Source organism: Gobio gobio (assembly GCF_949357685.1).
Source record: "Gobio gobio genome assembly, chromosome: 22".
NCBI lineage: Eukaryota > Metazoa > Chordata > Actinopteri > Cypriniformes > Gobionidae > Gobio > Gobio gobio.
In genome coordinates, this window is record NC_137118.1 from 852,539 (window position 1) to 878,144 (window position 25,606).

Here is a 25,606-nt window from a genome sequence, read left to right on the forward strand (position 1 = left end):
ATATTCAAAAATATTTAAAACAATCTCATAACATTTTTTAATGCAGTTGTAATTTTTCAGTGTAAATTATTTAATTTGATTGGTAACAGCCCTTCAGTGTCTTATTATTCTAATTTAATTTATAGATCAAATTTAAGAATATAAACTGAAAGCTGAAGCATTGCCTATATTTAATAAGATTAGGGGGAAAATGCCCTTTATAAAAGGTAAACATATCAAAGATATGCAGATTTAAATACAGTGGTGTAAAGTAACGAATTACGAATACTCTGGTTACTGTAATTGAGTAGTTTTTCCTCAGGAATTGTACTTTATTAAGTAGTTTAAAAACAGTGTACTTTTACTTTTACTTGAGTACATTTTAAGTGCTGTATCGTTATTTTTACAGCGCTATTTTCCCTAAACCTGCAGTCGCTAGATTAGGTTTATTTTTGTCCTGTCAACGTCATTACAAATCATATATAAAACTCCAAAAATATACATACCAGCATAACTAAATCAAAAGACAATCCAATAGAAATAAAAAAAAATTCAAAATAAGAGAATCAGAGTTTTTAATAATAAAGAAAAGATTGTGAGTGAAAATTATAATGTTGATTTTACACTCATTACAAGTGCAGTTTTTAATGTAATGTGTTCTCATGGCGATTTAAAATTGTAGTCCATCTATATAGCAAATAACTCATAAAACATCAGATTTATATTTAAATCAGGTTTATGTTTTTAATTACAAGCAAAAATAATCAGTGGTGAAAATCGTGAGTTACAGGATTCTGATTTCTGAAGTGTATTCCTTTAACAGAGAAAACATCCAGTGAAATTAAAGCAGTAATGAATGCGTCTTGAAAAGAAAGAACTGCTTTTTTAACATAAAATTGTTAATGTACAACGCTTTGCAACCTTTTTTAATTAACCGCAAGAAATCCTCTACAGACTGGTTGTCATAAATGTTACCAGATTATTGGTTGCTTTCTCAAATATTACACGGCTGTATTTTTAGTGCGAGCAGTCAAAAATAAAACTTGGAGAAATATTGAAATACTGTTGATCTCATGTTTTTTTGTTCTTACTGAGAATCATCCATAAAAGAGTCAGCTACATTTTTAATTCGCAGGGTATATGGTGGAATAACATTCATAGCATAATACTCACTACTCTTGAGTACTTTCACAAGGGCTACTTTTTACTCCAACTTTGAGTAGTATTTAAGACAGGTACTTTTATGCTGCGTTCACACCAAACGCGAATAGAGCGTCTGGCGCGAGTGATTTCAATGTTAAGTCAATGGAAAGGCGCGTTGACGCGCGTCTGGAGGTCTCGCGGCGCGTTTCGCGCGGCGCGAAGGACGCGAATCCGCCTCATTCGCGCGTCCAGTTCGCGCGACTTGCGCATGGTGCTTTCACGCGTTTGAAGCGAATTCGCGTCTGACGCCCGAGTTGAAAAATGTAAACTTTGGCGTCAATTCACGCCGCGTTAACCAATCAGGAGCCTGCTCACTGCGGTCACGTGGTAAAGTGACGTGTATGAGAAACCCTGCATAATTTAAAAATAGAACTATTGTGTCACAAAATGTAGTTTTAAGACTTTTTCAGGTGAGAATGTAGTTGTTTAAAGCTCAAATCTGTAGTTTATTTATAAAGAGAGCGCCTATTAAAAAAAATAATCTTGTGTTTTTGGAGTTGTGAGATCCAGGCGATCAGCGCTCATAACCCCAGCGAGAGCAGCCTTTCCTCAGCCAGTCCTTCTGGCGTCTGCTGCTGCTCTGATGGCCTGTATTGGTTCGTCTTGTGTTGATCTAACGGGCGATCTTTGCTCTCATGAATCTATAATTTGTTGTCTGCCAAATCTTTTTGACTGAGGGTAAAGAGAAGTTTCATAACTTTATATTTTAAGGATATTTAAACATACATGCAGTGAAGATAATGTAGGAGTTGCCTGGACCACATTTGTGTGGCTATTAATGCTTAATATATATTTTTAATGAAAATGAAAAGAGGCAGAGTGGTGTTTTATGACATATTTCTCCTGAAGCGCCTTGAACTCGATTTCTACGCACGTCCAATTCGCCGCGGACACGCGAATGCATTCAAAATGTTCGCGCGTGAAACTAGACGCGGTAGACGCGATTTTGACGCTCTATTCGCGTTTGGTGTGAACGCAGCATTACTCTACTTGCACTACATTTTTTAACAAGTAACAGTACTTTTACTCGAGTATGCTTTTCCAGTCCTCTTTCCACCACGGTTTAAATATGTCAAAGCTGACTGAACACTGTTGAGAATATTTCTCCAGAATAAATTATATTTACAACACAAGCACATGAACAGGCTAAATGTCGAGGAGGAAAAAAAAGGTGTCAGGTGGTCAAAAAAGTTACTTTCCGACTGACCTCGAACTCCGCATGTTTGTGAACATCTTCTGCTCTCTGTCTGTTGAGGATAAACTCCGCCTCGTTGGCCACACGGACGATGTGATCCTTCATGGCGTGACACAGAAGCCTGACACAAACACAACAGAGGCATAATGAGCATCTCCTTCCAATAAGATGCTTAAAGGGTTAGTTCACCCAAAAATGTAAACTCTGTCATTAATGACTGAGCCTCATGTGGTTGGACACCCGTCAGACCTCCGTTCATCTTCAGACACAAATGAAGATATTTTAGTGTAAATCTGATGCTCTGAAAGGCCTCCATTGGCTCAACTTTACACTCTCAAGACCCTTAAAAGACACTAAAGACTAAAGTTACAAAGTCCATCTCACTACAGCGGCTCTACAATAACTTTATGAAGACGAGAATAGTTTCTGTGCGCAAAAAAACCCTAAATAACGACTTATATAGTGATGACGATTTCAAAACACGGCCTCATGAAGCTTTGAAGCGTTATGAATCAGTGAGTCGATTCAGCGGTTTAGAACGTTATGAATCAGTGAGTCGATTCAGCGGTTCAGAGCGTTATGAATCAGTGAGTCGATTCAGCGGTTCAGAACGTTATGAATCAGTGAGTCGATTCAGCGGTTCAGAGCGTTATGAATCAGTGAGTCGATTCAGCGGTTCAGAGCGTTATGAATCAGCGAATTTCAGCAGTTTGGCGGTTTGACACGCGATCCGAATCATCATTCGACTCACTGATTCATAACGCTCTGAACCGCTGAATCGACTCACTGATTCATAACGCTTCGAAGCTTCATGATGCATTATTTTGAAATCGTCATCACTATGTAAGTCGTTATTTAGGGTTTTTTTGCGCACAGAAACTATTCTCGTCTTCATAAAGTTATTGTAGAGCCGCTGTAGTGAGATGGACTTTGTAACTTTAGTCTTTAGTGTCTTTTAAGGGTCTTGAGAGTGTAAAGTTGAGCCAATGGAGGCCTTTCAGAGCATCAGATTTACACTAAAATATCTTCATTTGTGTCTGAAGATGAACGGAGGTCTGACGGGTGTCCAACCACATGAGGCTCAGTCATTAATGACACAATTTACAGTTTTGGCTGAACTAACCCTTTAATGTTTTAAGACTTTAAAAATCTTACCGCCCCTCATTAATAAGTTCAATGAATGCAAGTCCTGCGTTCTTCTGGATGGAGTTCTGCCATTCCTGAAACAACACAAAACAACCATTATGGAGAATGGTGGATTTGACTGATTTATGCCTATTTTTATGGTAATGTTATGTTTGTGTCGTCTTTCAGAGTGGATGATGTGTGGCTGCTGACTATGATCTTTCCTGATTGGCTCTTTTCCACATAAACGAGAGGGATTATTGAGGAAGAGAGGCAGAATGCACTTAGATGCTTCTAGAAGGACACACCACAGTCGGCTCCCATTACCTTCTGCTTCCTGCCAATCAATATTTAGGGTACAGTTTCGTCCCCTGAGACACTAATGGAGGGCCTAGAGCTTCGGTAATACTATCCGTGCTGATGGAGTGATGACGGGAAATGGAGGAGAGGGAGGGGAGAGGGCGGCCAGCACCGGATGGGTCACTGCTACACCCCTAACCTCCTACTCTTAACTCCAGCTCTGGAGCCTGCGGAGATGCTGTAGTCAGGAGAGGTCAGGGGCTCCTGGAGTCAGAACCGGACATTCATTCCATAGTTTAGTGGTAAGAAAAGTGACATTTCTCCTCGTGTGCAGGACTAGGGTTAGATTGACGGCAGTTATGGAGCGCAGTGGTTAAAGGTAAGTGAGAATTCTTCACTTCTTAACTGTTGGTTTGCTTGAAAAACATCAGGAACGCTTGTAGAAATCTTAACGTTATTTAAACAGACGCGGCTCCTGCACTCTGTGCCATTACAAATGTGACCCTGGACCACAAAACCAGTCATAAGGGTCAATATTTATTCAATTGAAATGTATAGACCATCTTCAGATGAATAATAATCTCTCCACTGATGGACAATATTTGAAAATCTGGGATCTGAGGGTGCATTAAATATTGAGAAAATCATATTTTCCAAAATCCAAATGATCTATGCTTTATATTCTCACTGTACACCAAAAAACGTCTCATTTAAAGTCTCACAAAGGGAAGTTAAGTTACAATACAAACCACAAAACCAGTCATAAGGGTCAAATCTGTGAAACTGAGACGTATAGATCATCTTCAGATGAATAAATAATCGGACAATATTGTAAAATCTGGAATCTGAGGGAGCAAAAACATCTAAATATTGAGAAAATCTCCTTTAAAGTTGTCCAAATGAAGTCCTTAGCAATGCATATTACTAATACTAATAATACATTTATGATATGGAAATTGACCAAATATCTTCATGAAACATAATATCCTAATGATTTCTGGCATTAAAGTAAAATGTATAATTTTGAGCCACATGATGGTGTTGTTGGCTACTGGCACAGATATACCCGCGAGACGCTCGACTGCTGCTGAGGTCAAGGGTCACGTGTTTATTAAATCCTCGTGGACACTTTTAAGGATTTCTAGACTTACTTATCAAGTTTACGGCATTTGATTAGGTCTGAGAACTGTGAGCAATTGGGTACATGATTTTCTTGGTGTTATGTTTTGTTATTTTATGTTTTTATGAATTTTTGAATTTATTGTATGGGTTTTACGATTATTTTTACTATTTATGCACAGCACTTTGGTCCATTCTAATGGCTTTGAGAGTGCTTTATAAATGAGTTGGGTTGAGTTATTATCAAACTGGTCTTGGGTTTGATTCCAAATGAATGCATGAACTGCTCAAATTTACAAATACATGCAATTTAAGTTGTACATTTGTAAATGTAAATTTTTATGTAATTTGTAAATGTAAATTTTTAGGGAGTAGGGCGTAGGGTGTAGAGAGTAGGGTGTAGGGAGTAGGGTGTAGAGAGTAGGGTGTAGGGAGTAGGGTGTAGGGAGTAGGGTGTAGGGTTTAGAGAGTTAGGCGTAGGGTGTAGAGAGTAGGGTGTAGGGTTTAGAGAGTTAGGCGTAGGGTGTAGGGAGTAGGGTGTAGAGAGTAGGGTGTAGGGAGTAGGGTGTAGGGCGTAGGGAGTAGAGAGTAGGGTGTAGGGAGTAGGGCGTAGGGAGTAGGGCGTAGGGAGTAGAGAGTAGGGTGTAGGGAGTAGAGCATAGGGTGTAGGGCGTAGGGTGTAGGGAGTAGGGTGTAGGGTTTAGAGAGTTAGGCGTAGGGTGTAGGGAGTAGGGTGTAGAGAGTAGGGCGTAGGGTGTAGGGAGTAGGGTGTAGAGAGTAGGGTGTAGGGAGTAGGGTGTAGGGAGTACGGTGTAGAGAGTAGGGCATAGGGTGTAGGGAGTAGGGCGTAGGGTGTAAAGAGAAAGGTGTAGGGTGTAGGGCGTAGGGAGTAGAGAGTAGGGCGTAGGGTGTAGGGCGTAGGGAGTAGGGAGTAGAGAGTAGGGCGTAGGGTGTAGGGAGTAGAGAGTAGTAGGGCTGCTCGATTATGGAAAAAATCATAATCACGATTATTTTGGTCAATATTGAAATCACGATTATGTAACACGATTATTTCACATGACTTTGGGAATGTGTTGTATTTATTAAAAATACACCTTTCAACAATTGAATTGAAATTGTAACATTTGTTGTACTTTTTAGAACTATTAAAATAAATAATATAACATATATTCAAATCAGAGTATAAAAGTATTCACGTAAAAATGATAACCACAAATAAATAAGATCAACAATATGGTTCGGCTAGATATGCTTTTCAGGTACGTCTAACATTAGTTTTCAGGTACAGAAATGTATCAAATGTAAAATAACATTGCATATTTGAGTGCATAAATTAAAGATTAATCCTATTAAACTTACTAAAGCTATTCAATCAAGAGCGGTGAGTGATGTCCTTGTCTTTTGTTGTTTGACATTAAACAGACGGCAGTAAAGGCTACTGCCCCTTTAAGACCTAATGATCGGATATGCGTCGTCTTTATCGACTGTATAAAGTTCACTTAAGGCATACACAGACTATGTCTGCTAGGATACTCATCAAGATGGACATGTTGACCATCACAGTTTGTCCATTCAAGAGCAAGACTTGAAAGAGAACTCAATATTTGCGCGCTGAGAGACGTGTGCGCGCTCTCGGATGAGTGCACAGAGACACTTTTTCTCACAGCGCGCGCGGCTTCTCATTCTAAACCCTAAACCCTAAACCCTAAAGCACTAAACCCTAAACCCTAAAGCACTAAACCCTAAACCCTAAAGCACTAAACCCTAAACCCTAAAGCACTAAACCCTAAAGCACTAAACCCTAAAGCACTGAAACCTAAAGCCTAAAGCACTAAACCCTAAAGCACTAAACCCTAAAGCCTAAAGCACTAAACCCTAAAGCACTAAACCCTAAAGCACTAAACCCTAAAGCACTAAACCCTAAAGCACTAAACCCTAAACCCTAAAGCACTAAACCCTAAACCCTAAAGCACTAAACCCTAAAGCCTAAAGCACTAAACCCTAAAGCCTAAAGCACAAAACCCTAAAGCCTAAAGCACAAAACCCTAAAGCACTAAACCCTAAAGCACTAAACCTTAAACCCTAAAGCACTAAACCCTAAAGCCTAAAGCACTAAACCCTAAAGCCTAAAGCACTAAACCCTAAAGCCTAAAGCACTAAACCCTAAAGCCTAAAGCACTAAACCCTAAAGCACTAAACCCTAAAGCACTAAACCCTAAAGCCTAAAGCACTAGACCCTAAAGCACAAAACCCTAAAGCACTAAACCCTAAAGCACTAAACCCTAAACCCTAAAGCACTAAACCCTAAAGCCTAAAGCACTAAACCCTAAAGCCTAAAGCACTAAACCCTAAAGCACTAAACCCTAAAGCACTAAACCCTAAACCCTAAAGCCTAAAGCACTAAACCCTAAACCCTAAAGCACTAAACCCTAAAGCACTAAACCCTAAAGCCTAAAGCACTAAACCCTAAAGCCTAAAGCACAAAACCCTAAAGCACTAAACCCTAAAGCACTAAACCCTAAACCCTAAAGCACTAAACCCTAAAGCACTAAACCCTAAAGCCTAAAGCACTAAACCCTAAAGCACTAAACCCTAAAGCACTAAACCCTAAACCCTAAAGCCTAAAGCACTAAACCCTAAACCCTAAAGCACTAAACCCTAAAGCACTAAACCCTAAAGCCTAAACCACTAAACCCTAAAGCACTAAACCCTAAAGCACTAAACCCTAAACCCTAAAGCACTAAACCCTAAAGCACTAAACCCTAAACCCTAAAGCACTAAACCCTAAAGCACTAAACCCTAAACCCTAAAGCACTAAAGCCTAAAGCACTAAACCCTAAACCCTAAAGCACTAAACCCTAAAGCCTAAACCACTAAACCCTAAAGCACTAAACCCTAAACCCTAAAGCACTAAACCCTAAACCCTAAAGCACTAAACCCTAAAGCACTAAACCCTAAACCCTAAAGCACTAAACCCTAAACCCTAAAGCACTAAACCCTAAAGCACTAAACCCTAAACCCTAAAGCACTAAACCCTAAAGCACTAAACCCTAAAGCACTAAACCCTAAACCCCAAAGCACTAAACCCTAAAGCACTAAACCCTAAAGCCTAAAGCACTAAACCCTAAAGCACTAAACCCTAAACCCTAAAGCCTAAAGCACTAAACCCTAAACCCTAAAGCACTAAACCCTAAAGCACTAAACCCTAAAGCACTAAACCCTAAAGCCCTAAACCACTAAACCCTAAAGCACTAAACCCTAAAGCACTAAACCCTAAAGCACTAAACCCTAAACCCTAAAGCACTAAACCCTAAAGCACTAAACCCTAAACCCTAAAGCACTAAACCCTAAAGCACTAAACCCTAAACCCTAAAGCACTAAAGCCTAAAGCACTAAACCCTAAACCCTAAAGCACTAAACCCTAAAGCCTAAACCACTAAACCCTAAAGCACTAAACCCTAAACCCTAAAGCACTAAACCCTAAAGCACTAAACCCTAAACCCTAAAGCACTAAACCCTAAACCCTAAAGCACTAAACCCTAAACCCTAAAGCACTAAACCCTAAAGCACTAAACCCTAAACCCTAAAGCACTAAACCCTAAAGCACTAAACCCTAAAGCACTAAACCCTAAACCCCAAAGCACTAAACCCTAAAGCACTAAACCCTAAACCCCAAAGCACTAAACCCTAAAGCACTAAACCCTAAACCCTAAAGCACTAAACCCTAAACCCTAAAGCACTAAACCCTAAAGCACTAAACCCTAAACCCCAAAGCACTAAACCCTAAAGCACTAAACCCTAAAGCCTAAAGCACTAAACCCTAAAGCACTAAACCCTAAAGCCTAAAGCACTAAACCCTAAAGCACTAAACCCTAAAGCACTAAACCCTAAAGCACTAAACCCTAAAGCACTAAACCCTAAAGCCTAAACCACTAAACCCTAAAGCACTAAACCCTAAAGCACTAAACCCTAAACCCCAAAGCACTAAACCCTAAAGCACTAAACCCTAAACCCTAAAGCACTAAACCCTAAAGCACTAAACCCTAAACCCTAAAGCACTAAAGCCTAAAGCACTAAACCCTAAACCCTAAAGCACTAAACCCTAAAGCCTAAACCACTAAACCCTAAAGCACTAAACCCTAAACCCTAAAGCACTAAACCCTAAACCCTAAAGCACTAAACCCTAAAGCACTAAACCCTAAACCCTAAAGCACTAAACCCTAAACCCTAAAGCACTAAACCCTAAAGCACTAAACCCTAAACCCTAAAGCACTAAACCCTAAAGCACTAAACCCTAAAGCACTAAACCCTAAACCCCAAAGCACTAAACCCTAAAGCACTAAACCCTAAAGCACTAAACCCTAAAGCACTAAACCCTAAACCCTAAAGCACTAAACCCTAAAGCACTAAACCCTAAAGCACTAAACCCTAAACCCTAAAGCACTAAACCCTAAAGCACTAAACCCTAAACCCTAAAGCACTAAACCCTAAAGCACTAAACCCTAAAGCACTAAACCCTAAACCCTAAAGCACTAAACCCTGGTCATATTCAAAAATATGGCAGCACTCGCAATCTCGCATGCATTGAACAAAGTTTACAAAGAGAATTATTTGAAAAATATGAGGAGAAAAAAGGACGTTTACACGGCACCCCTGCTCTCGTCAGTTTTTGTTTCTTTATTAGATTGTCATAGGTCACTCTGTTTAATTTTCAAGTGGTTAAACAGATTCGTGGTGTTCCCTTGTTACCTTGTAGGGTGTAGGGAGTAGAGAGTAGGGTGTAGGGAGTAGAGAGTAGGGTGTAGGGCGTAGGGCATAGGGTGTAGGGAGTAGAGAGTAAGGTGTAGAGAGTAGAGAGTAGGGTGTAGGGCGTAGGGCATAGGGTGTAGGGAGTAGGGTGTAGAGAGTAGGGTGTAGGGAGTAGAGAGTAGGGCGTAGGGCATAGGGTGTAGGGAGTAGAGAGTAGGGTGTAGGGAGTAGAGAGTAGGGCGTAGGGCATAGGGTGTAGGGAGTAGAGAGTAGGGCGTAGGGTGTAGGGAGTAGGGTGTAGGGAGTAGAGAGTAGGGCGTAGGGTGTAGGGAGAAGGGTGTAGGGAGTAGGGTGTAGGGCGTAGGGTGTAGGGAGTAGAGAGTAGGGTGTAGGGCGTAGGGAGTAGAGACTAGGGCGTAGAGAGTAGGGCATAGGGTGTAGGGAGTAGGGCGTAGGGTGTAGGGCGTGTCTGAAACCGGACACTGAAGGTCCAGCTCAAAGGCGAGCTCATGAGGCTCATGACAGCGGTAAATGTTGCAGCACTGGTGACCTTTTCCAAGACCTTCTCAATGCACTTCAGTGTGAGCTGTGCTGTATTAATCGTGTAGTGGGGATAGAATATAGTGGTGGATTACAGTCGAAGGAAGTGGAAATGAAAGTGTATAAAGAGAGAAAGCTCACCTGTGAGCACAGCAGCATGACGAGCTCCACGACGGATGTGCTGGACTTCATACACACTAGACCTGCAGCAGTGCAGCGACAGGACAGATTTTAGCATGAGCATATCAGACACAACCATCTCAGTGGGAAGAAGAAGAAGAAGAATAAACACCAGTCGTTCTGCAGCAAATAACATTCTAAAGGTTTTACTGTATTTCTGGGTTTACATTGAATCCCCACTGTACACGAGTGTAGCATTACATCACGATTATATTGAGTTAAAACTGTACATCTCAATTACACAACATTCAGCTTTAATTAGACAACAAACACAGACAAACATTCAACTGTGAGGAGGTCAAGACAAGGTGAGAGCACAGACACTAAAGCCTGACAGGACAACGGGAGGAGGAGGAGAGGAGGAGGAGAGAGGAGGAGAGAGAGAGAGAGGAGAGAGGAGAAGAGAGAGGAGGAGGAGAGAGGAGGAGAGAGAGAGAGAGGAGAGAGGAGGAGAGAGAGAGAGAGGAGAGAGGAGAAGAGAGAGGAGGAGGAGAGAGGAGGAGAGAGAGGAGGAGAGAGGAGGAGAGAGAGGAGGAGAGAGAGGAGGAGGAGAGAGGAGGAGAGAGGAGGAGAGAGAGGAGGAGAGAGAGGAGGAGGAGAGAGGAGGAGAGAGGAGGAGAGGAGGAGGAGAGAGAGGAGGAGGAGAGAGGAGAAGAGAGAGGAGGAGGAGAGAGGAGGAGAGAGGAGGAGAGAGAGGAGGAGAGAGAGGAGGAGGAGAGAGGAGGAGAGAGGAGGAGAGAGAGGAGGAGAGAGAGGAGAAGAGAGAGGAGGAGGAGAGAGGAGGAGAGAGGAGGAGAGAGGAGAAGAGAGAGGAGGAGAAGAGAGAGGAGAAGAGAGAGGAGGAGGAGAGAGGAGGAGAGAGGAGGAGAGAGAGGAGAAGAGAGAGGAGGAGGAGAGAGGAGGAGAGAGGAGGAGAGAGAGGAGGAGAGAGGAGAGAGAGGAGGCGAGAGAGGAGGAGAGAGGAGGAGAGAGGAGGAGAGAGAGGAGGAGAGGAGGAGAGAGGAGGAGAGGAGAGAGAGGAGGAGAGAGGAGGAGAGAGAGGAGGAGAGAGAGGAGAGAGAGGAGGAGAGAGAGGAGGAGAGGAGGAGAGAGGAGGAGAGGAGAGAGAGGAGGAGAGAGGAGGAGAGAGAGGAGGAGAGAGAGGAGAGAGAGGAGGAGAGAGAGGAGGAGAGGAGAGAGAGGAGGAGAGGAGGAGGAGAGAGAGGAGGAGTGGAGGAGAGAGGAGGAGAGAGAGGAGGAGTGGAGGAGAGGAGAGAGGAGGAAAGAGGAGGAGAGAGGAGGAGAGGAGAGAGAGGAGGAGAGAGAGGAGGAGTGGAGGAGAGGAGAGAGGAGGAGAGAGGAGGAGAGAGAGGAGGAGTGGAGGAGAGGAGAGAGGAGGAGAGAGAGGAGGAGTGGAGGAGAGGAGAGAGGAGGAGTGGAGGAGAGAGAGGAGGAGTGGAGGAGAGGAGAGAGGAGGAGAGAGAGGAGGAGTGGAGGAGAGGAGAGAGGAGGAGAGGAGGAGGAGGAGAGAGAGGAGGAGAGAGAGGAGGAGTGGAGGAGAGGAGAGAGGAGGAGAGAGGAGAGAGAGGGGAGGAGGAGGAGGATGAGAGAGGAGAGGAGGAGAGAGAGGGGAGGAGAGAGGAGAGGAGGAGAGGGGAGGAGAGAGGAGAGGAGGAGAGAGGAGGAGAGAGAAGAGGAGGAAAGAGGAGAGGAGGAGAGAGGAGAGGAGGAGAGAGGAGAGGAGGAGAGAGAGGGGAGGAGAGGAGGAGAGAGGAGAGGAGAGGAGGAGAGGAGAGGAGAGAGGAGAGAGAGGAGAGAGGAGGAGAGGAGAGGAGAGGAGGAGAGAGAAGAGAGGAGAGGAGGAGAGAGAGGGGAGGAGAGAGGAGAGGAGAGAGAGGAGGAGAGGAGGAGGAGAGAGAGGAGGAGTGGAGGAGAGAGGAGGAGAGAGAGGAGGAGTGGAGGAGAGGAGAGAGGAGGAAAGAGGAGGAGAGAGGAGGAGAGGAGAGAGAGGAGGAGAGAGAGGAGGAGTGGAGGAGAGGAGAGAGGAGGAGAGAGGAGGAGAGAGAGGAGGAGTGGAGGAGAGGAGAGAGGAGGAGAGAGAGGAGGAGTGGAGGAGAGGAGAGAGGAGGAGTGGAGGAGAGAGAGGAGGAGTGGAGGAGAGGAGAGAGGAGGAGAGAGAGGAGGAGTGGAGGAGAGGAGAGAGGAGGAGAGGAGGAGGAGGAGAGAGAGGAGGAGAGAGAGGAGGAGAGAGAGGAGGAGTGGAGGAGAGGAGAGAGGAGGAGAGAGGAGAGAGAGGGGAGGAGGAGGAGGATGAGAGAGGAGAGGAGGAGAGAGAGGGGAGGAGAGAGGAGAGGAGGAGAGGGGAGGAGAGAGGAGAGGAGGAGAGAGGAGGAGAGAGAAGAGGAGGAAAGAGGAGAGGAGGAGAGAGGAGAGGAGGAGAGAGGAGAGGAGGAGAGAGAGGGGAGGAGAGGAGGAGAGAGGAGAGGAGAGGAGGAGAGGAGAGGAGAGAGGAGAGAGAGGAGAGAGGAGGAGAGGAGAGGAGAGGAGGAGAGAGAAGAGAGGAGAGGAGGAGAGAGAGGGGAGGAGAGAGGAGAGGAGAGGAGGAGAGAGGAGAGGAGGAGAGAGAAGAGAGGAGAGGAGGAGAGAGAGGGGAGGAGAGGAGAGGAGGAGAGAGGAGAGGAGAGGAGGAGAGAGGAGGAGAGAAGGAGAGGAGAGGAAGGATATATAAGGAGACAAAAGACAGTGGTGGAACAAGAAGCAAAAGTGAGTAACTAGATGTGGACTTCAGATTTAGGGCTTCCATTGATTTCACACTAAATATTCAAATAAATATGAACTCTATCACTGATCTGACCACTGAACACTTCCCTCAGGTATTCCTTACTCATTGGTGGTCAATTGTGACCACACACCTTAACTATTTAAAAAATAAATAAATAGCCTATATTTTAGTTCAAAAATATTTATTGAATATTTTGAGGAGACCTTTTGGTACTAAATACTATTTGTGCAATAATTATGGTCCATTAATGACAATTTAAAATATTTGTCTTCTAATATTTGTATTATTTATATTACAAAATGTGTAGTAATTAAGGTTAAACTAGAGAATTCCACTGCAAAGAGGAGAATTAGAGTCATTTTGTGGCTGGAAAAATAATAATGTTCATTTGTAATGCCATTACTGGAGCCTGTATGGCTCTTTAATAAATATACATGTAGTATAGTTGCTCAAAAAAGTATTGCAGATCATAACTGCTGGCTTAAAATGTTAATAATAGTGAATAGTAATGAATGCAAGCAAATATAATTTAACCCCCAAAAAAGTTTAAAATAGAGCTAAAAGGCAAACTTATGTTTTCTTATATGTACAGCAGGATATATACATATGAATTCATACTGAATCGATATTTTTGCCCATCATCTCATAAGCTAATGCAGATTTTAGGCATCTGTGCTGTAAATCCACCAGTTAGCTGTGCTGTTGTGGCACACACATTATGCAGGTTATATATATTTTATGTAACTTATTTTACCACACAATATATTGAGTTTTCTTTTGACTAAAACTAGACTAAAATGACAAGACTTTTAGTCGAATAAAACTTGAGATATGTGAATGACTAAATATGACTAAAACTAACAAGCACAAGACTAAGACTAAATTAAAAATAGGTGAAAAAATGAACACTAACACTTTACTTGCATGTATAAAAACACCTCAAAGTACTGAATAATATTAATGAACCACATGTCCTTACTGTAGGGTTAGTAATTATGCATAATTTACTGTTATTATATGGTGAGTACATGTAACAAGGGCACTAAAATAAAGTGTTACGTTATGTATATTATATCATTGTATTATTTTTTTTTGCAATTTATACATTTAAATTAAAAAAAAAATTGTTGTGAGGCCAGTGAAAATACACTCACCTAAAGGATTATTAGGAACACCTGTTCAATTTCTCATTAATGCAATTATCTAATCAACCAATCACATGGCAATTGCTTCAGTGCATTTAGGGGTGTGGTCCTGGTCAATCTCCTGAACTCCACACTGAATGTCGGAATGGGATAGAAAGGAGATTTAAGACATTTTGAGCGTGGCATGGTTGTTGGTGGTCTGAGTATTTCACAATCTGCTCAGTTACTGGGATTTTCACACACAACCATTTCTAGGGTTTACAAAGAATGGTGTGAAAAGAGAAAAGGTCAGAGGTCATGGGCCGACTGATTCAAGCTGATAGAAGAGCAACTTTGACTGAAATAACCACTCGTTACAACCGAGGTCTGCAGCAAAGCATTTGTGAAGCCACAACACACACAACCTTGAGGCGGATGGGCTACAACAGCAGAAGACCCCACCGGGTACCACTCATCTCCACTACAAAGAGGAAAAAGAGGCGACAATTTGCACCAAAATTGGACAGTTGAAGACTGGAAAAATGTTGCCTGGTCTGATGAGTCTGGATTTCTGTTGAGACATTCAGATGGTAGAGTCAGAATTTGGCGTAAACAGAATGAGAACATGGACCCATCATGCCTTGTTCCCACTGTGCAGGCTGGTGGTGGTGGTGTAATGGTGTGGGGGATGTTTTCTTGGCACACTTTAGGCCCCTTAGTGCCAATTGGGCATGGTTTAAATGCCACGGCCTACCTGAGCATTGTTTCTGCCCATGTCCATCCCTTTATGAGCACCATGTCCCCATCCTCTGATGGCTACTTCCAGCAGGATAATGCACCGTCACAAAGCTCCAATCATTTCAAACTGGTTTCTTGAACATGACAATGAGTTCACTGGACTAAAATGGCCCCACAGTCTCCAGATCTCAACCCAATAGAGCATCTTTGGGATGTGGTGGAACGGGAGCTTCGTGCCCTGGATGTGCATCCCACAAATCTCCATCAACTGCAGATGCTCTCCAATCCATATGGGCCAACATTTCTAAAGAATGCTTTCAGCAGCTTGTTGAGTCAATGCCATGTAGAATTAAGGCAGTTCTGAAGGCCAAAGGGGTCAAACACAGTATTAGTGTGTGTTCCTAATAATCCTTTAGGTGAGTGTATAATCTAGGCCTCAGAGATCATAACTGTCGAGCCTGTTTTCATCTAAAACTGTGGTGGATCCAGCAGTTCCGTTCCTTCAGTGTGTTCTGCAGTTCTCATACCTGCTCCGGGTCCATGCACTCGCACAATCGTGTGTGTATGAGGCAGCCAGCGGACACACACACACACACACACAGCAGACAGTGAGGGACTCCACAGAGACGCCAGGTAGAGAGGAAAAGGAGCACAATACAGCACCTGTACCTTCTATGAGCAACTCCTGCCCATGACTGCCCAGCAGAGTCCGCGAGAGGAAGGGGGCGAAGTCCACAAAGATCTCCCTGAGCAGCGGCGCCACCTTCTCCAGCGCTCGCTCCAGCTTGGTCGTGATGCTGCGGGAGGGAACACAAACACAGAAACACACAGAAGGTCCAGTTAGATCCAGAGACCAGTTCAAAATCACACTTCAACTCCAGCCGGTTAGTCTAAGTCTACTAGTGGAAACTGAAGCGCAGAGAGAGCTAATGCTGAACTTCTCATCAGCCGTTATATCACACATCACCCGAAAGTGTGTTAGCCTGACGACAAGTGTGAAGGGCTTATGAGAGAAATCAACGTCTGAGGACAAACAAGGGATGGCTTATGAATGACGGCGAGCCGGCAGGGTTGATTCTGTCAAGTTCTCCGTAAATATAACTGATGATTTCTGATGCTGGTTTTATGGATTGTCAATGCTCAATAACACTAGATCCGCAGAGTGTGTTTGACGTTTATGCTGCATTCACATCACGCTTGAGCCACTAAAACTAACACAACCACACCTTTCCTTGGTCGGTTTATATCGGTCAGCTCATTTAAAGGAACACGCCACTATTTTTGCCTATTCTCCGACTCCTCTAGAGTTAAACAGTTGAGTTTGACCGTTCCCATTCAGCCGATCTCCGGGTCTGGCGCTAGCACTGTTAGCCAGTGTTGGGGAAACGCATGACAAGTAACTTGAGTTACGTAATAATATTACTTTTTCAAAGTAACTAGTAAAGTAACGCATTACTTTTCAAATTTACAACAAAATATCTGAGTTACTTTTTCACATTAATTTGACTGACAGCTCTCCTGCAATAATTAAATGTTAAATAAAACAACCTATTTTTATGCATAATCTACCTTTATATTTAATTGACCAATGTCTTGCTGCTGACCTTTGATGATGAAAATTACTAGATTTTTAGTTTTTATTGGTAAAACTTTTTTCTCCTGCATCTATTCTCCATTATCCAGAGCTGCGCCCTCTAGTGTTCATGAGGGAATCTGCATTTTTATATTTCATTACTTCATTACGGAGTGCAAAACAACTTTGGCTTTGTCTATTAATGGCAGTGCCCATAGAGCACGGGATTTTTTGTGATGCATTCATACAATCAATCTCAAATAGGAAACTTTATCTACAAGTTAACTTTCCCAACATTAATCTTATGTTATGAAACAAAGAAACATGTTATTCCGATGCATTCCATGATTGAAGCATTTATAGATACTGTACAGAAAACGGCATTACACGATCCTTAAAGGGTTAATTCACCCAAAAATGTTAATTCTGTCATTATTACTCTGCCTCATGTCGTTCCAAACCTATAAGATCTTCGGAACACAATTTCTCTTCTTCTCTACGGTGTTTTGGGTTTGGGTCGGCATGAGGGCGAGTAATTAATGACATTTTTGGGTGAACTAACCCTTTAAGGGGGGCGTTTCCACCACTCTATATTGCAGACAGAAATGGGACATTATTTATTATAAACATGCTGAAACAATAAAAACATGTAAATTAAGATTATGCTGCCCAATTAAAATGAAAGATGATAGCGCATAAGAAAGATAACGCAGCCTCTGTTGTTGTTGATTCTTTGTGGACGTCTACCAGAAGTTAAGTTTGGGCCACAAAAGCGCACATGCGCAGTAACGCTTGTTTATGTTGTTGCCGTTGAAACCGTCTATAAAGCCTTAAAGTTCTGCATAATTAAGGGCGTGGCCACTTTGAGTGACAGGTGGATTGCCGTTTGTCTGCTGTCTGTTAGTCCTCAGCTCCGCCCACGTCCCGCCTCTTTGCCCATGTTCTGTTATCCTGAACGGCCAGCTCGACCCGACTTTACGCTTCAGAACTCTCTCCAGAATCCTATGGGTGACGTCACGGACACTACGCCCATATATTTTTACTAGGGATGCCACAATTCTCAATATAATTTTGAACCGTTCGGTACGGCATTCACGGTTCAATACGCGCTTGTGAATTGCGTTTTTTTCGGTTTCGCATTTAATTAATTATTTTTCTACAAATTCTATAATTTGCCTCCATCCCAATATACTGAACAACGCAACATACATTCACATCACACGTTAGTGTGTAGAGTTACACTCACAGAACACTAGAGTTATTCACAATCACCAAAGTTCATTTTGCATGCGTGTTAAAGCCTTGCCGGTTTCATTAGCGAGCGCGGTTTTAACATGCGCTTTTCAGAGCGTGCGCACTAAACGCCTGTCAAACATGTGATTACTGGACTAAATAGTCGTCTTACTGCGCTAATACTGTCAAATACACACAAGGTTAACATAAACACAGTCGGTTATGTCTAAAGTGAAAGTAAAATCGCAATCGTGTCTGTATATTAGATGCGCGCAGGTCTTAAATTGACAGTGCAGTAGTGAACACGCGATCCTTAAAGGGACAGTTCACCTCTAAAATTATGTCATTATTTACTCACTCTAATATTGTTTCAAACCTGTATTCATTTCTCGATTACAGAATTTTCATTTTTGAGTAAAATATCCCTTTAATGTTAATACAACAACAAAGACAAAGAGAAAACCACTCTCTGCTCTTGACTGAAGAACTAATACAGTAGCTTTAATAAGAATCAGTGTATATTTTATAGTGAAGTCTATGTAGTGTTTTATTTTTACATTTATTCATTCAATTTCATACTTAAATGCTACTCAATGTACTGCTCTGAGCTGCCAGTGTAAATCTTTATATATATTTATTTTATATTATACAATACACTAGGAATGTGTACAAGGGTTTTTTAAGTAAAGTTTTAAGTTTAAGTAAGGTTTTTCAATTCTTTTAAGTAAAATAAAGAAAGAGTATTGCAATTAAAATAGTCTTTTTTCTCTTTAACATCTTGCTGTTCCTGTCGCCTAAGAATAGAATAACAAAAAAATTATGTGACAGGCCATCAGAACCGAACCGAACCGAAAACCGTGGTTAAAAACCGAGGTGTGTATTGAACCGTGGACTAACTGTAGTGTTGCATCCCTAATTTTTACAGTCTATGATCATTACGCAGGAATGAGAGAATAGTTTCTGCCATATTGGCCTAGAAAATCACAACTTCACATTTTCCGTCGGTCTTAGCAAATGATGGAACTACAGAAGAGTCACGTTTTAAAGAGGAGAAATATAGAAACTCTTTGGTCATTTTTGAGCGAGATGCTAACGGTCTAATCAGATTCATTGATCTATGCTAAGCTATGCTAAAAGTGCTAGCGCCAGACCCGGAGATCGGCTGAATGGACACGGTCAAACTCAACTGTTTAACTCTAGAGGAGTCGGAGAATGAGCCTATTTTCAAAAATAGTGGCGTGTTCCTTTAAATGTCTGTGTTTTGTGTTGAATATTGCCATTGCAACTCATGTTTGAGAGTCTGCAGATACGTGCGGCTCAAAAGTTAAATTTCATCTTGCCATCTTGTAATTACAGTGAATAAATATGATGTGAACGCAGCAAAAAATACAGAGAAGTGGACCAATGAGAGTTCACAGTGGGCGGGGCTAATGCAATGAGAATAGAAAACAGGCAGTGCGACTAAACACATTAAAACTGTCAAACCATAATCACACACAAAATAAAAGTGTTTACATAATGTGTGTGTGTGTAGTGTGTATAATTATTATGTATATTTGAATACACACATATGCATGATATATTTAAGAAATATTTATGTACTATATATATATTTATATATAAATATAACAAATATTTCTTAAATATATACGTGTGTGTGTATTCAAATATACATCATTATACACAGTACACACACACACACATATATTATGTAAACACAAACTTTAATTTTGGATGCGATTAATTGCGATTAATCGATTTGACAGCATTCAAAATATTTTTTTTGGTGATTGAAATTACAGCTGAAAAACATTAATATTAGATAAAAAATATTGCAATAAAAAAAAAGCTAAATAGAAACATAAAAAAACTAATAAAATGAAAAAAAAAACAACAACAACAATGTAATGAAAATAGAAAACCAGAAAAACGTTTAATCGCACATTGCAGTGCAACTAAACACATTCAAACTAAAAACATTAAAAATAATTTTTGGTCATTGAAATAGAGCTGAAAAACATTCATATTAGACAAAAAATTAAACAGAATATTACAATAAAAAATAAAAGCATGCAATGAAAATAGAAAACAAATTTAAAAGAAATCCATTAATCCATAATCCATTTAAAATAAATATTGCAATAAAAAATATAAAAGCTAAACAGAACCCAAACAATAAAAATTAAATGAAAAAGAGACCCAGCATATAACACAATTTTCAATTCAAATGAAATCTGAAAATATTAAATAAAGCAAATTAAAAAATATGAATAAATACCATAAAAAGACTACAATAACATCATGGCTTGTTTAAGGGGAAAACATTCAAACCGAAGAGACTTTATTGTAATGCTTGAAGCTTTATCGTGTCATACCTGGTTCGGACAGAGCAAATATACAATAAAGACAGAATCAACTCTAGCAGAGGCGATACGAATGAGAGCAGCAGCGCTGGTGGAGCAGCCGGCCATCCACCAGGAGACAGAGAGAAGAGGCAGAAAGAGAAGAGAGAGAGAGAGAGAGAGAGAGAGAGAGAGAGAGAGAGAGAGAGAGAGAGAGAGAGAGAGAGACAGAGAGACAGAGAGACACAGAGACACAGAGACAGAGAGAGAGAGAGAGAGAGAGAAGGGAGGGCATGTCAAGCTGTAGCACTGGGGAAGGGGCCAGTTCAAGCTTCCTTGCCTAAGAAACTGTCCTGCATCTCTGGGGGCGGTTTGGAATCCTGTCAGCGAACTAAAGGATTTGAGTTCAGGAGGCGTCAGCCTGGTTCGCAGTGGACACTGGTCCACTTCACAAAAGGCACTGCAATACAAATGGGCACAAACAGACAGTCATGACTGTACAGGCATTCACGGCACTCAGTCTACAGTGTGACGTAACCCTGTGTGTGTGTGTGTGTGTGTGTGTGTGTGGATCTGAGCAAAACCGAAGCATGATTGAGCCCCAGAGCTTCGTGTCACACATGCAAAGACACACAAAATGGACTAAATCAGTTCTGTTCAGATCCCAGTAAACATAGAACGTTCCCTTAACGTTCCCATATGGTTCCCGTTTGGTTATTTTTAGGGGGGACCGAATACGAACGTTCTGGGAATGTTCTCTATTGGTTGTGTTTTTGTAACCTAAAGAGAACGTTCCCTGCAGGTTATATTGGGGTTTATTCTAGGCCCTTATATGGAGATGTGTGGGTGTGTTTGTGTGTGTAGAAAGCCCTTATATGGAGATGTGTGGGTGTGTTTGTGTGCGCTAAAGCCCTTATATGGAGATGTGTGGGTGTGTTTGTGTGCGCTAAAGCCCTTATATGGAGATGTGTGGGTGTGTTTGTGTGCGCTAAAGCCCTTATATGGAGATGTGTGGGTGTGTTTGTGTGCGCTAAAGCCCTTATATGGAGATGTGTGGGTGTGTTTGTGTGCGCTAAAGCCCTTATATGGAGATGTGTGGGCGTGTTTGTGTGTAGAAAGCACTTATATGGATATGTGTGGTTGTGTTTGTGTGTAGAAAGCACTTATATGGAGATGTGTGGGTGTGTTTGTGTGCGCTAAAGCCCTTATATGGAGATGTGTGGGTGTGTTTGTGTGTAGAAAGCACTTATATGGAGATGTGTGGGTGTGTTTGTGTGCGCTAAAGCCCTTATATGGAGATGTGTGAGTGTGTTTGTGTGCGCTAAAGCCCTTATATGGAGATGTGTGGGCGTGTTCGCATGCGCTAAAGCCCTTATATGGAGATGTGTGGGCGTGTTTGTGTGTGTGGAAAGCACTTATATGGAGATGTGTGGGCGTGTTCGCATGCGCTAAAGCCCTTATATGGAGATGTGTGGGTGTGTTTGTGTGCGCTAAAGCCCTTATATGGAGATGTGTGGGTGTGTTTGTGTGTAGAAAGCCCTTATATGGAGATGTGTGGGTGTGTTTGTGTGTGGAAAGCACTTATATGGAGATGTGTGGGTGTGTTTGTGTGCGCTAAAGCCCTTATATGGAGATGTGTGGGTGTGTTTGTGTGCGCTAAAGCCCTTATATGGAGATGTGTGGGTGTGTTTGTGTGCGCTAAAGCCCTTATATGGAGATGTGTGGGTGTGTTTGTGTGCGCTAAAGCCCTTATATGGAGATGTGTGGATGTGTTTGTGTGTGGAAAGCCCTTATATGGAGATGTGTGTGTGTTTGCGTGTGTGGAAAGCCCTTATATGGAGATGTGTGGGTGTGTTTGTGTGTGGAAAGCCCTTATATGGAGATGTGTGGGTGTGTTTGCGTGTGCGCTAAAGCCCTTATATGGAGATGTGTGGGTGTGTTTGCGTGTGTGGAAAGCCCTTATAAGGAGATGTGTGTGTGTGTTTGCGTGTGTGGAAAGCCCTTATATGGAGATGTGTGGGTGTGTTTGCGTGTGCGGAAAGCCCTTATATGGAGATGTGTGGGTGTGTTTGCGTGTGTGGAAAGCCCTTATATGGAGATGTGTGTGTGTTTGCGTGTGTGGAAAGCCCTTATATGGAGATGTGTGGGTGTGTTTGCGTGTGCGGAAAGCCCTTATATGGAGATGTGTGGATGTGTTTGTGTGTGGAAAGCCCTTATATGGAGATGTGTGGGTGTGTTTGTGTGCGCTAAAGCCCTTATATGGAGATGTGTGGATGTGTTTGTGTGTGGAAAGCCCTTATATGGAGATGTGTGTGTGTTTGCGTGTGTGGAAAGCCCTTATATGGAGATGTGTGGGTGTGTTTGTGTGTGGAAAGCCCTTATATGGAGATGTGTGGGTGTGTTTGCGTGTGCGCTAAAGCCCTTATATGGAGATGTGTGGGTGTGTTTGCGTGTGTGGAAAGCCCTTATATGGAGATGTGTGTGTGTTTGCGTGTGTGGAAAGCCCTTATATGGAGATGTGTGGGTGTGTTTGCGTGTGCGGAAAGCCCTTATATGGAGATGTGTGGGCGTGTTTGCGTGTGTGGAAAGCCCTTATATGGAGATGTGTGGGTGTGTTTGCGTGTGTGGAAAGCCCTTATATGGAGATGTGTGTGTGTTTGCGTGTGTGGAAAGCCCTTATATGGAGATGTGTGGGTGTGTTTGCGTGTGCGGAAAGCCCTTATATGGAGATGTGTGGGTGTGTTTGCGTGTGTGGAAAGCCCTTATATGGAGATGTGTGGATGTGTTTGTGTGTGGAAAGCCCTTATATGGAGATGTGTGGGTGTGTTTGCGTGTGCGCTAAAGCCCTTATATGGAGATGTGTGGGTGTGTTTGCGTGTGTGGAAAGCCCTTATATGGAGATGTGTGTGTGTTTGCGTGTGTGGAAAGCCCTTATATGGAGATGTGTGGGTGTGTTTGCGTGTGCGGAAAGCCCTTATATGGAGATGTGTGGGTGTGTTTGCGTGTGTAGAAAGCCCTTATATGGAGATGTGTGTGTGTTTGCGTGTGTGGAAAGCCCTTATATGGAGATGTGTGGGTGTGTTTGCGTGTGCGGAAAGCCCTTATATGGAGATGTGTGGGTGTGTTTGCGTGTGCGGAAAGCCCTTATATGGAGATGTGTGGGCGAGTTTGTGTGTGGAAAGCCCTTATATGGAGATGTGTGTGTGTTTGCGTGTGTGGAAAGCCCTTATATGGAGATGTGTGGGTGTGTTTGCGTGTGTGGAAAGCCCTTATATGGAGATGTGTGTGTGTTTGCGTGTGTGGAAAGCCCTTATATGGAGATGTGTGGGTGTGTTTGCGTGTGCGGAAAGCCCTTATATGGAGATGTGTGGGTGTGTTTGCGTGTGTAGAAAGCCCTTATATGGAGATGTGTGTGTGTTTGCGTGTGTGGAAAGCCCTTATATGGAGATGTGTGGGTGTGTTTGCGTGTGCGGAAAGCCCTTATATGGAGATGTGTGGGTGTGTTTGCGTGTGCGGAAAGCCCTTATATGGAGATGTGTGGGCGAGTTTGTGTGTGGAAAGCCCTTATATGGAGATGTGTGTGTGTTTGCGTGTGTGGAAAGCCCTTATATGGAGATGTGTGTGTGTTTGCGTGTGTGGAAAGCCCTTATATGGAGATGTGTGGGTGTGTTTGCGTGTGCGGAAAGCCCTTATATGGAGATGTGTGGGTGTGTTTGCGAGTGTAGAAAGCCCTTATATGGAGATGTGTGGGTGTGTTTGCGAGTGTAGAAAGCACTTATATGGAGATGTGTGGGCGTGTTTGCGAGTGTAGAAAGCACTTATATGGAGATGTGTGGGTGTGTTTGCGAGTGTAGAAAGCCCTTATATGGAGATGTGTGGGTGTGTTTGCGTGTGCGGAAAGCCCTTATATGGAGATGTGTGGGTGTGTTTGCGAGTGTAGAAAGCCCTTATATGGAGATGTGTGGGTGTGTTTGCAAGTGTAGAAAGCCCTTATATGGAGATGTGTGGGTGTGTTTGCGAGTGTAGAAAGCACTTATATGGAGATGTGTGGGCGTGTTTGTGTGTGTGGAAAGCCCTTATATGGAGATGTCTGGGTGTGTTTGCGAGTGTAGAAAGCCCTTATATGGAGATGTGTGGGTGTGTTTGTGTGCGCTAAAGCCCTTATATGGAGATGTGTGGGCGTGTTTGCGTGTGCGGAAAGCCCTTATATGGAGATGTGTGGGCGAGTTTGTGTGTGGAAAGCCCTTATATGGAGATGTGTGGGTGTGTTTGTGTGTGGAAAGCCCTTATATGGAGATGTGTGGGTGTGTTTGCGAGTGTAGAAAGCCCTTATATGGAGATGTGTGGGTGTGTTTGCAAGTGTAGAAAGCCCTTATATGGAGATGTGTGGGTGTGTTTGCGTGTGCGCTAAAGCCCTTAAATGGAGATGTGTGGGTGTGTTTGCGTGTGCGCTAAAGCCCTTATATGGAGATGTGTGGGTGTGTTTGCGTGTGCGCTAAAGCCCTTATATGGAGATGTGTGGGTGTGTTTGCGTGTGCGCTAAAGCCCTTATATGGAGATGTGTGGGTGTGTTTGTGTGCGCTAAAGCCCTTATATGGAGATGTGTGGGTGTGTTTGTGTGCGCTAAAGCCCTTAAATGGAGATGTGTGGGTGTGTTTGCGTGTGCGGTAAAGCCCTTAAATGGAGATGTGTGGGTGTGTTTGCGTGTGCGGTAAAGCCCTTAAATGGAGATGTGTGGGTGTGTTTGCGTGTGCGCTAAAGCCCTTATATGGAGATGTGTGGGTGTGTTTGCGTGTGCGCTAAAGCCCTTATATGGAGATGTGTGGGTGTGTTTGCGTGTGCGCTAAAGCCCTTATATGGAGATGTGTGGGTGTGTTTGCGTGTGCGCTAAAGCCCTTAAATGGAGATGTGTGGGTGTGTTTGCGTGTGCGCTAAAGCCCTTATATGGAGATGTGTGGGCGTGTTTGTGTGTGGAAAGCCCTTATATGGAGATGTGTGGGTGTGTTTGCGTGTGGAAAGCCCTTATATGGAGATGTGTGGGTGTGTTTGTGTGCGCTAAAGCCCTTATATGGAGATGTGTGGGCGTGTTTGTGTGTGGAAAGCCCTTATATGGAGATGTGTGGGCGTGTTTGTGTGTGGAAAGCCCTTATATGGAGATGTGTGGGTGTGTTTGTGTGTGGAAAGCCCTTATATGGAGATGTGTGGGTGTGTTTGTGTGTGGAAAGCCCTTATATGGAGATGTGTGGGTGTGTTTGCGTGTGCGCTAAAGCCCTTATATGGAGATGTGTGGGTGTGTTTGCGTGTGCGCTAAAGCCCTTATATGGAGATGTGTGGGCGTGTTTGCGTGTGTAGAAAGCCCTTATATGGAGATGTGTGGGTGTGTTTGCGTGTGCGCTAAAGCCCTTATATGGAGATGTGTGGGTGTGTTTGTGTGTGTAGAAAGCC

At 42.9% G+C, this 25,606-nt stretch overlaps 1 protein-coding gene across 1 annotated transcript in view; it reads right to left on the bottom strand.

Moving 5' to 3' along the window:
• Positions 1-25,606, bottom strand: part of nbeaa (neurobeachin a) — a 161,616-nt gene that overhangs the window by 57,049 nt on the left and 78,961 nt on the right. The window contains exons 24-28 of the mRNA XM_079804696.1: positions 20,502-20,621; positions 15,677-15,810; positions 10,352-10,413; positions 3,533-3,597; positions 2,390-2,498 (exon numbers count right to left, since the gene is read on the bottom strand). Coding sequence (XP_079660822.1) covers positions 2,390-2,498; positions 3,533-3,597; positions 10,352-10,413; positions 15,677-15,810; positions 20,502-20,621 — 490 coding nt within the window. The remainder of the gene's footprint in view (positions 1-2,389; positions 2,499-3,532; positions 3,598-10,351; positions 10,414-15,676; positions 15,811-20,501; positions 20,622-25,606) is intronic.